The sequence below is a fragment of the Hippopotamus amphibius genome, chromosome 1, assembly GCF_030028045.1.
Source record: "Hippopotamus amphibius kiboko isolate mHipAmp2 chromosome 1, mHipAmp2.hap2, whole genome shotgun sequence".
Lineage (NCBI taxonomy): Eukaryota > Metazoa > Chordata > Mammalia > Artiodactyla > Hippopotamidae > Hippopotamus > Hippopotamus amphibius.
The window spans coordinates 169,047,784-169,060,181 of record NC_080186.1 but is presented as its reverse complement, the minus strand read 5'-3'; the positions used below and the strand labels follow the sequence as shown (position 1 = coordinate 169,060,181).

Here is a 12,398-nt window from a genome sequence, read left to right as displayed (position 1 = left end):
AGGTGTACAACGGGTGGTGATACATTTACATGTTACAAGATGATTACCACTACAGCTTTGGCTAACACCTCTATCACGTCACATAATTACCATTTTTGCAGTGAGATGGGTTAAGATCTGTTTTCTTAGCTACTTTCAAGTATATAACACAGTAATTCTGACACTTTTAGGTCATTCTTTGTGTCATTTTCATTCACTTAGTCTTTTTCCTACCCTTCTTCAATGTACCTTATTAAATTTTCATTTGACTCTATTCTCCCTGGGGGACTTTGTAATTTATTTATTTCTAAAATATTTTTTTCTTTGCTTTCCATTCCTTTACAAAGTTCACACTCTTTTTGCTCCTTTGGCAGGGGCCTGGGGAGGGGGGAGGGGGCAGGGTGTCAATTTTCTTTTCCTGGTTTTTAAACTTCTGATTCTACATACTTTTTGTTATTGTTTTCCAATTCCTCAATTGGTTGATTGAATATATTTAACTCTGTCTGCAGTGTGGCCACACTTTTCATCTGCATGATTGTTTTTCTGGGGTGGGGAGGAACTTTTTTCTCAGGTGATGTGATAATTCTCATTTTCTTTTCTTTTTATAATACCTACATATGGATTTATCAGGTTTCCCTTTCTGCCTTTTTGTGGTATCAGGATGTCTTACAAAATTCCTAGTTTAAGAGCAAACTCTTTCCTCAAATACTTTCAAGTCCAGATGTTTTAGGGTACTTTTTGTTTTGTTAGTGGAAGGAAAGGTTGTAAGACCTTGACTTTGTGTTCACTTAGGCTTGCAGGAACCTAAAACTTACCCATGTGCTTCTTCAGCATTTAAATGCCAAAGGGAGCTTGTTTCCTTTTTACATTTTAACCCTGAAGCCATGCATTTCTGGTGACTACAAATTATTTATAATTTTAAATAACTTCATATAGTCTCTGTTCTATCATATGCACATGCACACACACACACATTTAATTTTAAACTTCGCATGGAATTAGTGTTTCTGACAGTGTAGGTTAACCTTAGGTCCATTTGCTAGCTTCCATTTTCTTTGTTTTGTACAAATCTGCTTGACTGGCCTTTGCTCATCACAAAGCCTTGCCAAGGGTTGTGGAGTAGAGATGAAGTGTGAGAGATCACATGCTGGGAAATGGTGATTTCTCTCTTTTACAATTATTTTCAAGTTTGAGCATCCTCTAAACTTCAAGTTATGCTGTGAGCATGGTTTGTGTATAGATTTCTTATGTGCTTCTTGCAGTTCTACAATGTTTTTGGAGGAAATACTGGGAGACAGGAAGTTAAGTGGTTACCACTGTCTTCAGCTACCCAGAAGAATATTTAAAAGTTTAATTAAAACAATGAACTAATAAAATTCTATAAAGCAATTACAGATTTTGAAAGTTCAATAATCTTGTCCTGGGAAGGTCTTTTTGATAAGTATGACTTAAAACCAAAAAGCTGTGAGAGGAAAAAAACTCAATAGATTAAAAAAAAAAAAAAATTAAAAAAAAAATTATAACTGACACAAAATTCACTTAAGACTAAAGTTAAAAAATGATAAACAGCTTCTTATAACAAAAGGTCATCTTATTTACATAGCCTAAAAAGTTCTCATGAACAAGGAATAACCCAAGAAGAAAAATGGGCAAGAGACATGGACAATAATAAGAAAAATAAACCCTCCAAAAAGCACATGAGAATATACACAGATAAGCTGAAGCAAGATTTCATTATAATGTGTCAGACTAAGATGACCAACCTATCAGGTAGTGAGGAAGCTGTTTAGAAATAGGCATTCCCAGTCACCATGGGCTACTCCAATTTATAGAAATACATACATAATAAAACCATTTGACAGAACTTATCAAAATAGTAAACACGTTACTTATAAACATATGTATACTCAGACCAAGCATTTTTATGAATTCTAAGTTATTTCACCTAAAAAATACACTGAGGTATCAAAGATCTATACTGTTACAAAATGTTCAGTACAATTTTGTATTTCAGAGGGTGTAATAATAGTGAAAACCGGAAAAAAAGAAATCAAGATTCATCAACATGGTGGAATGAAAACAAAATCCTCAGAAACTTCAGAAACAAAAATCTTAAAATGATTTTATGAGAATGAGTCAAAAATTATCCGCACGCTGGCTATAGAATTTATTTTAATTAACTTTTAGAAAAGACAAATACATAATTTTTCGACATAATCTCCTTGCTTTTCAATACACTTTGTCCATTCGTCAACAAACTTTCGTATTCCCTCATTAAAAAATGTTTTAGGCTGAGCTGCAAGCCACGAATGCGCTGCTGTCTTCACTTCTTTATCAGAAGCGAATCTTTGATCTCGTAGGGCTGCCTGCAGGAGACCAAACACATGAGAGTCCAATGGAACAAGAGCAGGACTATATGGAGGATGCTTTAACACCTCAAAATGAAGTTTTTGCAGAGTGTCGACAGTGTGGGCAGAAGTGTGAGGACATGCATTGTCACATATGATCACAACACCCTTGGATAGCAGTCCTCTGCGTTTAATCCGAAGTTTAGGCTTTAGCTCTTCAATAAACATCTCACTGTAATGAGCACTGTTGATTGTTGAACCCTTGAGCCATAGCTGATTTGCAAATGATTTGCCACATAATCCACTGTCACTCGTCTATTCAACAGAATCATCTCACATGTATGCTCAATGCTATCATCAGCTGTGGACGTGGACGGGCATCCGGCTCCTTCTTGATGGTTAACACTTGTGCAACCTTTCTTGAATTCTACCCACTCATACACACTTCTTCACGACAAAACACTTTCTCCATATTGTACACAAAGTCTTCGATAAATAGAGGCACCAGTACACCCTCAGACGACAAAAAAAACAATCACTGCACGCTGCTCTTCTTTTGTGCAAATCACAAGTGGGGCATCCATTTCTGCTCACACCACAGTTACAAATGAACTGGTGTAACACGTTCACACCTGCACACCAGTGACTAGTAGCCTTGAACGGAAAGTGCTAAGACAGTGTGGCCAATAGAAGTTTTAATATAACCAGAGTGCGGATAATTTTTGACTCGCCCTCGTAGATTATTTCTCCTGTAACTCACAAAGCATTTTTAACTACGGTGATCATCAATAAAATACAGTTTTTGAATAAAAAAATTACCAATCATAAATATATACACTTGATGTGATTTTCTAGGTGATTTTTAAAAGTTTACAAATACACATACTTTTTTTTTGTGAAACATTTGGGTATAAACTGGAGAGTGATTCTTGACCCTAAAATATGTCAACATGTATTTCTTAAGAACAAATACTTGTCTTACATAACCCCAGTGCAATAATCAAAATCAGGAAATTCAATATTATCTAATCCACAGTCCATGTTCAAATTTCATCAACTGTGCCAACATCAGCATTTATAGCTATGCCCCTCTCCTGCCTCCAAGAATTAATGCAAGATAAAAAGCAGTGTATTTAGTTATAACTCTTTTTTATCCTCCTTTAATATGAAACAGCTCCTCAGTCTTTCTGTGATGTTTCTTGACACTGGGATATTTAAAGAACATAGGCCATCAATTTGTAGAATGTCTTCCATTCGGTTTGTCTGATATTTACTACTGATCAGTTTCAGGCGTGTATTTCTGCCAGGAATATATCTCAGAGGTGATGTTCTGTCCTCCTCTGTGCATCATATCAGGAGTAGTACGATATCACTTTATGCCTATATTGATGGTGGTAGCAATAATTTTTGTTACAGTGGTTTCCTTCATGTTTCCCCATGAGAAGTTTGGTAATTTTTCCATTCATAAATGATTTGTGGGGAGATACAATGAGACTATGTAAGTATTCTGTTTCTCAACAAACATTAGTCACAAGTTTTAGCATTCATTAATGATTTTCTAACTTAATCATTCCTTCTAGACTTACTATCTGGCATCTGACTATCAGGAAGAACTCTTCATTTTCATTCATTCATATTATCAGAACTTACAAATTCTTTATTATACAGTAGGGTATCATCAATTACTAGACATTTTTATTTGGATTCTCAAACTGTCCCAGATTTGGCCAATGGGACTCCCTTCAATCTGGTTCTCTGTCCTTTCGCCAGGTCCCTATAATTCTCTGAATATTTCCTTAGTTTATAAGGTAGGTGATGAAAATGTTTTATATTTTGATAGAGGTAGGTTATAAGTGGTATATTTGTAATATCAATAAATTGTACAGTTAAAATATGTGTATATGTGTATGTTAATACTCTTGCTAGTAGTGCTTTCTACATTATTATGAGCAAGCAATTTTAAAACCGTCTTATGTATAAGTAAATATTTTGATGATAATGGAAACCAAGTTTCTCATTGTAAGTGAAAGGAGGTACAAATATGCAAACAGAGAAAACCAGAGTAAACTCTAGGTTTTAAACATAGATATACAGAGAGAAATAAATGCAGAGGTGTATTTATAAGTGTGTATGTATGTGTATACATACACTCAGACATATATTTTCTAGCTCTGTTCACTGAAAGGCCCTACAAGCAATGAGGCACCTGGTGCAATGACAACAACTGGCTGTCAGATTTTGGTTTCTAAAACTACTTTCCACAAAAAGCAAGCAGGTCTCCTTACAGAAAAGGCTAACTCCAGGTTTGGGGCAAGAGAAGTACAACTCTTCCCTTTAATTTAAAAGGAAAATTAATTTAATAGTTAATAAACTTAATAATTAACTTAAAACACTGAAATGTACATTTAAAAATGACTTAAGATGGCAGATTTCATGTTAAGTGTATTTTACCACAATAAAACAAGACAAAAAAACAAGGTACCAGGTGGAGGTTAATGCATGTGAAATTTATAGTCTGCCCTCTGCATTCATAGATTCAACCAACCACAGACTGTACAGTACTGTTTAGTACTGTAGTATTTACTACTGAAAAATGTCTGCATATAAGTTTACTGAGCGGTTCAAATCCATGTTGTTTAAGGATCAACTGTATATGAGAACACTATGGCAAAAGCACTATTCTTTTCCCATAAAGTATAATATAAAATACATCAACTGACAAATAAATGAGAAAACAGTACTGCCTGAAGCAGTTTTCTTGCCATGTCCCTCAATGCATTTACTTAAAAGAAAGAGTTCTGAGGCCTTAAAAGATATGCCATGTATACCAACACTTAACAAAAACAAACATAAAACAATACATAGTCTAATAAGCACTGAACAAACTGGAAAGCAAGTAACAGTGACTGAATATTTACTAGGCAGGTGGCACTCTGCAATACTATGGAAGATACAAAAAGAGTAAGAAATAATCTTTGCTTTTTAGGAGTTTAAAATCCAGTTGTTTATATGAAATCTAGGACACTAAGCTCACGATAACGTAGATGATCCAGTCTGGGGAAGAGAAAACAGAATCCTCCTGAAGATGTCAATCTGACCGTAATACCATGAAATGGAAAAGTGGTTTAGTTTTGAGCCCTGTTATTAAAAGGCTTCATTAACAATTCAACCTCATTTCTCAATAGTTTAAATCAAATCAGATGACATGATCATCTAACTGAGATGCTAGTAGGACAACAAGTCCATTCAGTATTAGCTATTTTCTAGTAAGGTCATCTCAGAACAAGGTAAAAGGAAGCTGTGTTCTGGATTCTTCAAATGGTAAGGAAAGAAAAAGTCTTATTTTCTAAAGTTACATCAACTACCTAGCTTTCTTAGGAAAAAGTAAAGAATCATTCCTTAAATATACTCTTAAAGTAAAAATATTAAGATCTAAACCATTTTTTACTTGTATATAATTCTCTTTTTTCCTATCTCTTTCCCTCAAGTCCCAGGCACAGAACATGGATGCTCAAAGATTACTAACTAAATTGAATAGAAAAATCAGGGTCTCCTTTCAGAGCTCTTACTTAAATTTTCTGGTAGAAGTAGTAAAAGAAATTACCAAATTTGCAAGATTTCATAATATAATTGGATTGTGTTTCAAATTCTCTCAAGGATCAGAAAAAAATTTCAAGTAGATGAAAATGTATCAAACTTGGTATATGCTTTGATGCTACTTAGTAAAATATTTAAAAAGTCACAGTAATGGAATCTCCTTGAGTGTTTAAAAGCATACTACATTTAAAGTTGAAAATGAAGCACATCAAAAAACAATTCAGCATTCTTTAAAGTTCTTACCACAATCATTTCTGAAGGCTCTAATACAAGACAATCACATCCTCTTTTTCCTCCAAGCTGCTTACCAAAACTATAAAAACAGAAAAATAATTTCTTTAGCAAAGGTTATAAATAAAATGCATCCATATAGAAAAAAGTGAACAACCAAAAAAATCTAGATGTTAACCAATAAATTCTAATCCTATTGTGTATACTAATAAGACTTTCTTAAAAAACAAAAACTCTTTTACTTGCCCAGTTATAAGTGGTCTCAATACACAGTTGTGTGATAATATTTTAAAAATTCTGCCTTTAGTCTCTAAAACTGATTGTAAAAGATATCTGCCTAATCCCAAATTTTGAACATCTATTAACATGTGTTGGATTAAAGTAAAACCACACCTACTAAACAGTGAAGTCACAATTATGGAATATTTTTAAAAAGTAAATTTTTGAGTCATATTAGATAACAGACATAATAAGAGCTTTTCAAATGTTTACACTTGTACAGATGATTGAACTTGGTGTACCACAAAAAAAATAATAAATAAATAAAATGAAAAAAAAAATTTACACTTGAATATATTAAAAATGTAGTAAGATATAGAAGTGACTTATTTTTAAAAAAATAGTGTTGGAGCCACTGGCAAGCTCTTTGAAAAAATTAAAACTGCAGTAGTACTAAAAGAAAATATTTTTATGTTATTTGTCTGGGAGAAAGGTTTCTAAGGAAATCAAAAAAGAAAGCCTTCATAGGCACTTCCCTGGTGGTCGAGTGGTTAAGAATCAGTCTTGTAATACAAGGGACGCCGGTTCGATCCCTGGTCAGGGAACTAAGATCCCACATGCAGTGGGGCAACTAAGCCCGTGCACCTCAAATACTGAGCCTGCCCACTCTGGAGCCTATGGGCCATAACCAGAGAAAAGTTCAAGTACCATAACAAAGAGCCCACATACACTGCAACTAAGACCCAATGCAGCCAATAAATAAATAAATAATTTAAAAAAAAAGTCTTCATAAAGGAAAAAATTGATGTTTTCATTTTCAAAGATAAACTGAATTTTTTAAAAGGTTGGATATAGTAAAAATATTAGGGACACAAAAGGTTAACATACTTAATATGCAGAGTACACGTAAAAGAAATTATAAAAGCAATGTGAAATAGTACAAAATGGAAATTAAGTACCATGGCTAATTATAAAATATATAAAATATTTTATGAAAATCATTTTAAAACTAATGCAAGCAAAACTATAAAATACCAAAAAATAAACTTAATATAGAAACATGGAAGCCATTACAAAAAACTATACAATTTTATTGATGGATTGAAAATAGGGCTTAATAAAAGAAGTGATATAACATACACTTACAAACAAGCCCAATATTATAAAAATGTCAACTCCCCACAAAGTATAAATATTAGTTTATAGCAAAATCTTAATTGAAATCCAAATGAACTTACTTTTGAACATAAAAAAAAAAATCACTGCTGTTTTTTCTTAAGCAGTAGCCTGTATTTTTTTTTTTAATGTATCTTCCCCAAAAGACTCCTACCTCATCTAATACATAAAACAATGAAAAGCAAATCTGCAAAAGTCTGCTCTCATTCAAGATGGAATACAGGGAATAGATTTACTCTCCCACATGAAAAAATGGAAAACTAGACAAAACACATTAAACAACAGTTTCAAGACTCTGGAAAGCAGGCAGAACAGGGCTGTGATTCTTGAGAGAGGGAATTAAAAAACTAAGATGACCCCCTACAATATTTCCAATTTTACTAAGTACAGGCAATCTCTAGGCCACAATGAAAGAAGGGAGAAACCTAACAGAGCCTGTCAATTTCATGGAATTGAAGAGACAGAGACAGTTTGGGGGTGTGGGTGATGGAGGAAAGATCTTTAACATTTATAAGGCAGGGTACAGGAAAGGAAAGAGCAGCAGAGAGAGAAAGGAAAAGAGACAGAACAAGAATGTGCATGAGAGTGCATGCAAGAGTGCACATATGTGCTATGGTGATCTTCAGAAAGGTTCCTTTGAATCTTTGGGTGAAAAATATGAAAATGTGAGAAAAATACAAATACAACTCAAAGTGGAAAGACCACATAATACACAGAACATTGGGTAAAATCTTCAGAAATCTATTTCCTTCGTAATATGATAAATTAGTCCTACACTAAAGAAGTGCTGGACTCACTCAAACAAATATTAAAGATTCAAAATGGATTCCAATTAGTTAAACTACATGTCAGAAGAAAGCCTAATACTACAATAAAGAAATACAACAAAAGCTGGAACCCAGCAACATAAAAGCTGCAAAGTCTGACATCCAGTAAAACAAAAAACAACAACAAAACAGGCATGCAAACAGAAATATATGATCTATAGCCAAAGAAAAACCAATCAATAAAAACAGACCCAGAGATGTCAGCACTGAGTTTTGATTTTCTGTATTTGTCTGTCATTCTCTCTAATTTGGGGACTGCAGTTTGCCCTTATTACCTCACTTCTCTTACAGATCTAAGTTACTGATTTTTCAGTTTGTGCAACTTTTTACTTGTTATTAGGACAGTGTGGCAATTACCAAGATTTTACATGGACTAGCAGGACCTGGAAGTCCAGGAATATTCTGTATTTACAAATTAATTTGGGGAGTCTTGCACTTAACAATACTGCATCTCCCAGTGTATGAACATGGATTGTTTCTACATATATTTATATCTTCTTTAATTTCACTTAGTAATATTTTACATTTTTCAGTGTACAGTAAGCCCTCAACATACAAACCTTCAAGCTGTGAACTTTCAAAGATGGGAATGTGCGTTCAAATGTCCAATCATGTAAGTTAGTTCATGTGCCTGGCGTACACTGTCATGTGTGTGCACCCTCATGGTTATACTTTTGTGTACTTTACTGTATAGTGTTATAGAGTACAGTAGTACATTATCTTTATTTCAAGCCCAAAATGTCCAGAAACAAGTGCAAAAGCAGCAGTGATGTAGCTGGTACTGTACTGTACTTTTTAAGGTACTGTACTATAAGATTAAAAATGTTTTCTTTATTTTTTGTGTTTGTTTTGTATGTATTATTTGTGTGAAAAGTATTATAAACCTATTACAGGACAATACTATATAGCAGACTGTTAATTGGGTACCTAGGCTTTGGTGGACTTACAAATTGGATTTATGAACACGCTCTTGGAATGGAACTTGTTCGTATGTAGGGAACTTACTGTATAAGTTTTACACTTTATAAAATTAATTAAATTTTAATTAATTAACTTACTTCTTAATAACTTTTCTTTTTAATATTATTCTGAATGGCATTGTTTTCTTAATTTCATTTTTATTTTATTCTTTGCTAGTATAAAGAAACAAAATTGGTTTTTATACACTGATCTTATATCCTGTGACCCTGACATACTCTAAGTTCTAGTAGTTAAGTTTGTAGGTCCTTAAAGTTTTCTACATACAGAAACTGGTAAAGGCAGTTTTATTTCTTCCTTTCCATTCTGTATGGAACACCCATCATGATAAAACTCCCAATAAACTAGGAATAGAGGGAAACTTCCTCAACTTGATAACAAGTATCTACAAAGCACCAACAGCTCGTGTCACACTTAACAGTGAGAAACTCAATGCTTTACCAAAACCAAGAACTAATCAATGATGTTCCCTCTCAACCACTGCTTTCAAGGTGGTATTGGAAGTCATACCTAATATAATAAAATGAGAAAAGGAAATAAGAGGTATACAGATGAGAAGGAAGACATAAAATTGTCCTTTTGTTCTGTGATTTTGTTCTCAGATGACATGATCATCTACATAGAAAACCTGAAAAACCTGACCAAGAAAACTCCTGAAACTAATAAGTGATTATAGCAAGGTTGCAGGATACAAGGTTAATACACAGAAGTTAACCTCTTTCCTATACACCAACAAGAATATATGGAATTTGAAATAAACCCAAGGCCATCTGCCTTAGTATTCTCCCAAAATGAAATACAGTTGACCCGTGAACAACACGGGGGTTAGGGGTGCCAAATCTTTCTCAGTCAAAAATCTGAGTATAACTTTATAGTCAGCCCTCCATATCGGCAGTTCCACATCTGCTAATGCAACCAACCTCAAATCCTGTAGTACTATAGAATTTAGTGAAAACAAATCTGCATGTAAGTGGACCTGTGTAGTTCAAACCAGTGCTCTCCAAGGGTCAACTGTACTATGGTAAAAATCTAACAAAACCCACATGAGGAAAATTACAAAACTCTGATAAAAAAAAATCAGAGAAAAACTAAATAAATGGAGAGACAGTCCATGTTCATGGACAGGAAGACTCAACGTGTGAAGATACCAGTACTTCCCACTTGATTTATAGACCTAACACAACCCCAATCAAAATTCCAGAAAGTTATTTTGTGGATAAACAGTCAACACAGCATTGAAAGAGAAGAACAAAATCAAAGGGCTGATGTTACTGGACTTCAAGGATTACCAAAAGGTGTAGTAATCAAGACAGTATGGTAAGGATAAAAGAATTGATATATCAATGGAACAGAATAGAGAGCCTAGAAATAGACCTCAATAAATACAGTCAACTGATCTTTGACAAAGGAGCAAAGGCAGCACACTGGAGTAAAGTTAGTCTTTTTAACAAACGGGGCTAAAACAACTGGATATCCACATGTAAAAAAATAATTTAGTCACACTTTACACACTTCACAAAAATCAACTCAAAATGGACCACAGACGTAAACGTAAAATGCAAAACTATAAAACTCTAGAATACAACACAGGAGAAAACCTAGGTGACTCTGGGTATAGCAATGACCTTTATAGCTACAACACTAAAGGCACGTAAAGTAGTAACAGATAAGCCGAACTTCATTAAAATTAAAAATTTCTGCTCTACAAAAGACACAGTTAAGAGAATGAGACAAGCCACAGACTGTGAGAAAATACTTGAAAAGGTAATTCTGATACAATAAGTCCCCTACATACGAATCTTCAAGCTGCAAGCTTTCAAAGATGTAAACGTGCATTCACATGTCCAATCATGTAAGTTAGTTCACATGTCTGGCATACACTGCCACGTGCGTGCATCCTCTACAAGTGGTTGTGCGTTTGTGTACTATGCTGTACAGTACTATATAGAGTACAGCAGTACAGTATCTTTATCTCAAGCCTAGGATGTCTGGAAGCAAGCGTAAAAGCAGTGGTGATATAGCTGGTACAGCTAAGAAGTGTCAGCTGTTGTACTGTACTACTGTACTTTTCAAGGTAATATACTGTAAGAGTAAAAAGGTTTCCTTTATTTTTTGTGTTTGTTTTTTTATGTATTATTTGGGTGAAAAGTATCATAAACCCATTACAGTACAGTACTATATAGCCAACTGTGTTAGTTAGGTACCTAGGCTAACTTTGTTGGACTTATGATCAAACTGGACCTACAAATGCACTCTCTGAACAGAGCTCATTCGTATGTAGGGTACTTGCTGTAAAGAACTGTTATCTAAAACATACAAACAACTCTTAAAACAATATTATTAAAAAATGGGCCAAAGACCTTAACAGACACTCCACCAAAGAAGATATACAGATGAAAAGTAAGCATGTGAAATAATGCTTCATATCATATGTCATTAGGGAAATGCAAATTAAAGCAACAAGATACCACTACACCTTATTAGAATGGCCAAAATCCAGAACACTGACAACACCAAATACTGGCAAGGATGTGGAACAACAGAAACTCTCATTCACTGCTGCTAACAATGCAAAATGGTACAGCCACTTTGGAAGAGTTTGGCAATTTCTTACACAGCTAAAAATACTCTTACCATATGACTCAGTAATCATGTCCCCTGGTATTTCCCAAAGGAGCTGAAAATTTATGTCCACAGAAACACTTGCACTTGTATGTTTATAGCAACTTTATTCATAATTGCCAAAACTTGGAAGCAACCAGGATATCCTTCAGTTGGTGAATGGATAAATAAACTGTGGTACATTCAGATGACACACTATTATTCAGTGCTAAAAGAAATGAGCTGTTAAGCTATGAAAAGACATGGAAGAAACATATATATACATATATATATATATATATATGTATATATATATATTTCTAAGTGAAAGAACCCAATCTGAAAACACTAGATACTGTATGATTTCAACTATATGATACTATGGAAAATGCAAAACTATGAATACGATAAAACGCAGCGGCTCCCAGGGGTTGGGGTAAGG

The 12,398-nt window shown here is 34.0% G+C and overlaps 1 protein-coding gene across 17 annotated transcripts in view; it reads right to left on the bottom strand.

Annotated features, from left to right (window-relative positions):
- RAPGEF6 (Rap guanine nucleotide exchange factor 6) overlaps nt 1–12,398 on the bottom strand; it is a 232,112-nt gene that overhangs the window by 167,583 nt on the left and 52,131 nt on the right. For all 17 annotated transcript variants that reach the window (XM_057735731.1, XM_057735740.1, XM_057735751.1 and 14 more), the window contains one exon: nt 6,168–6,237. In XM_057735731.1, coding sequence (XP_057591714.1) covers nt 6,168–6,237 — 70 coding nt within the window. The remainder of the gene's footprint in view (nt 1–6,167; nt 6,238–12,398) is intronic.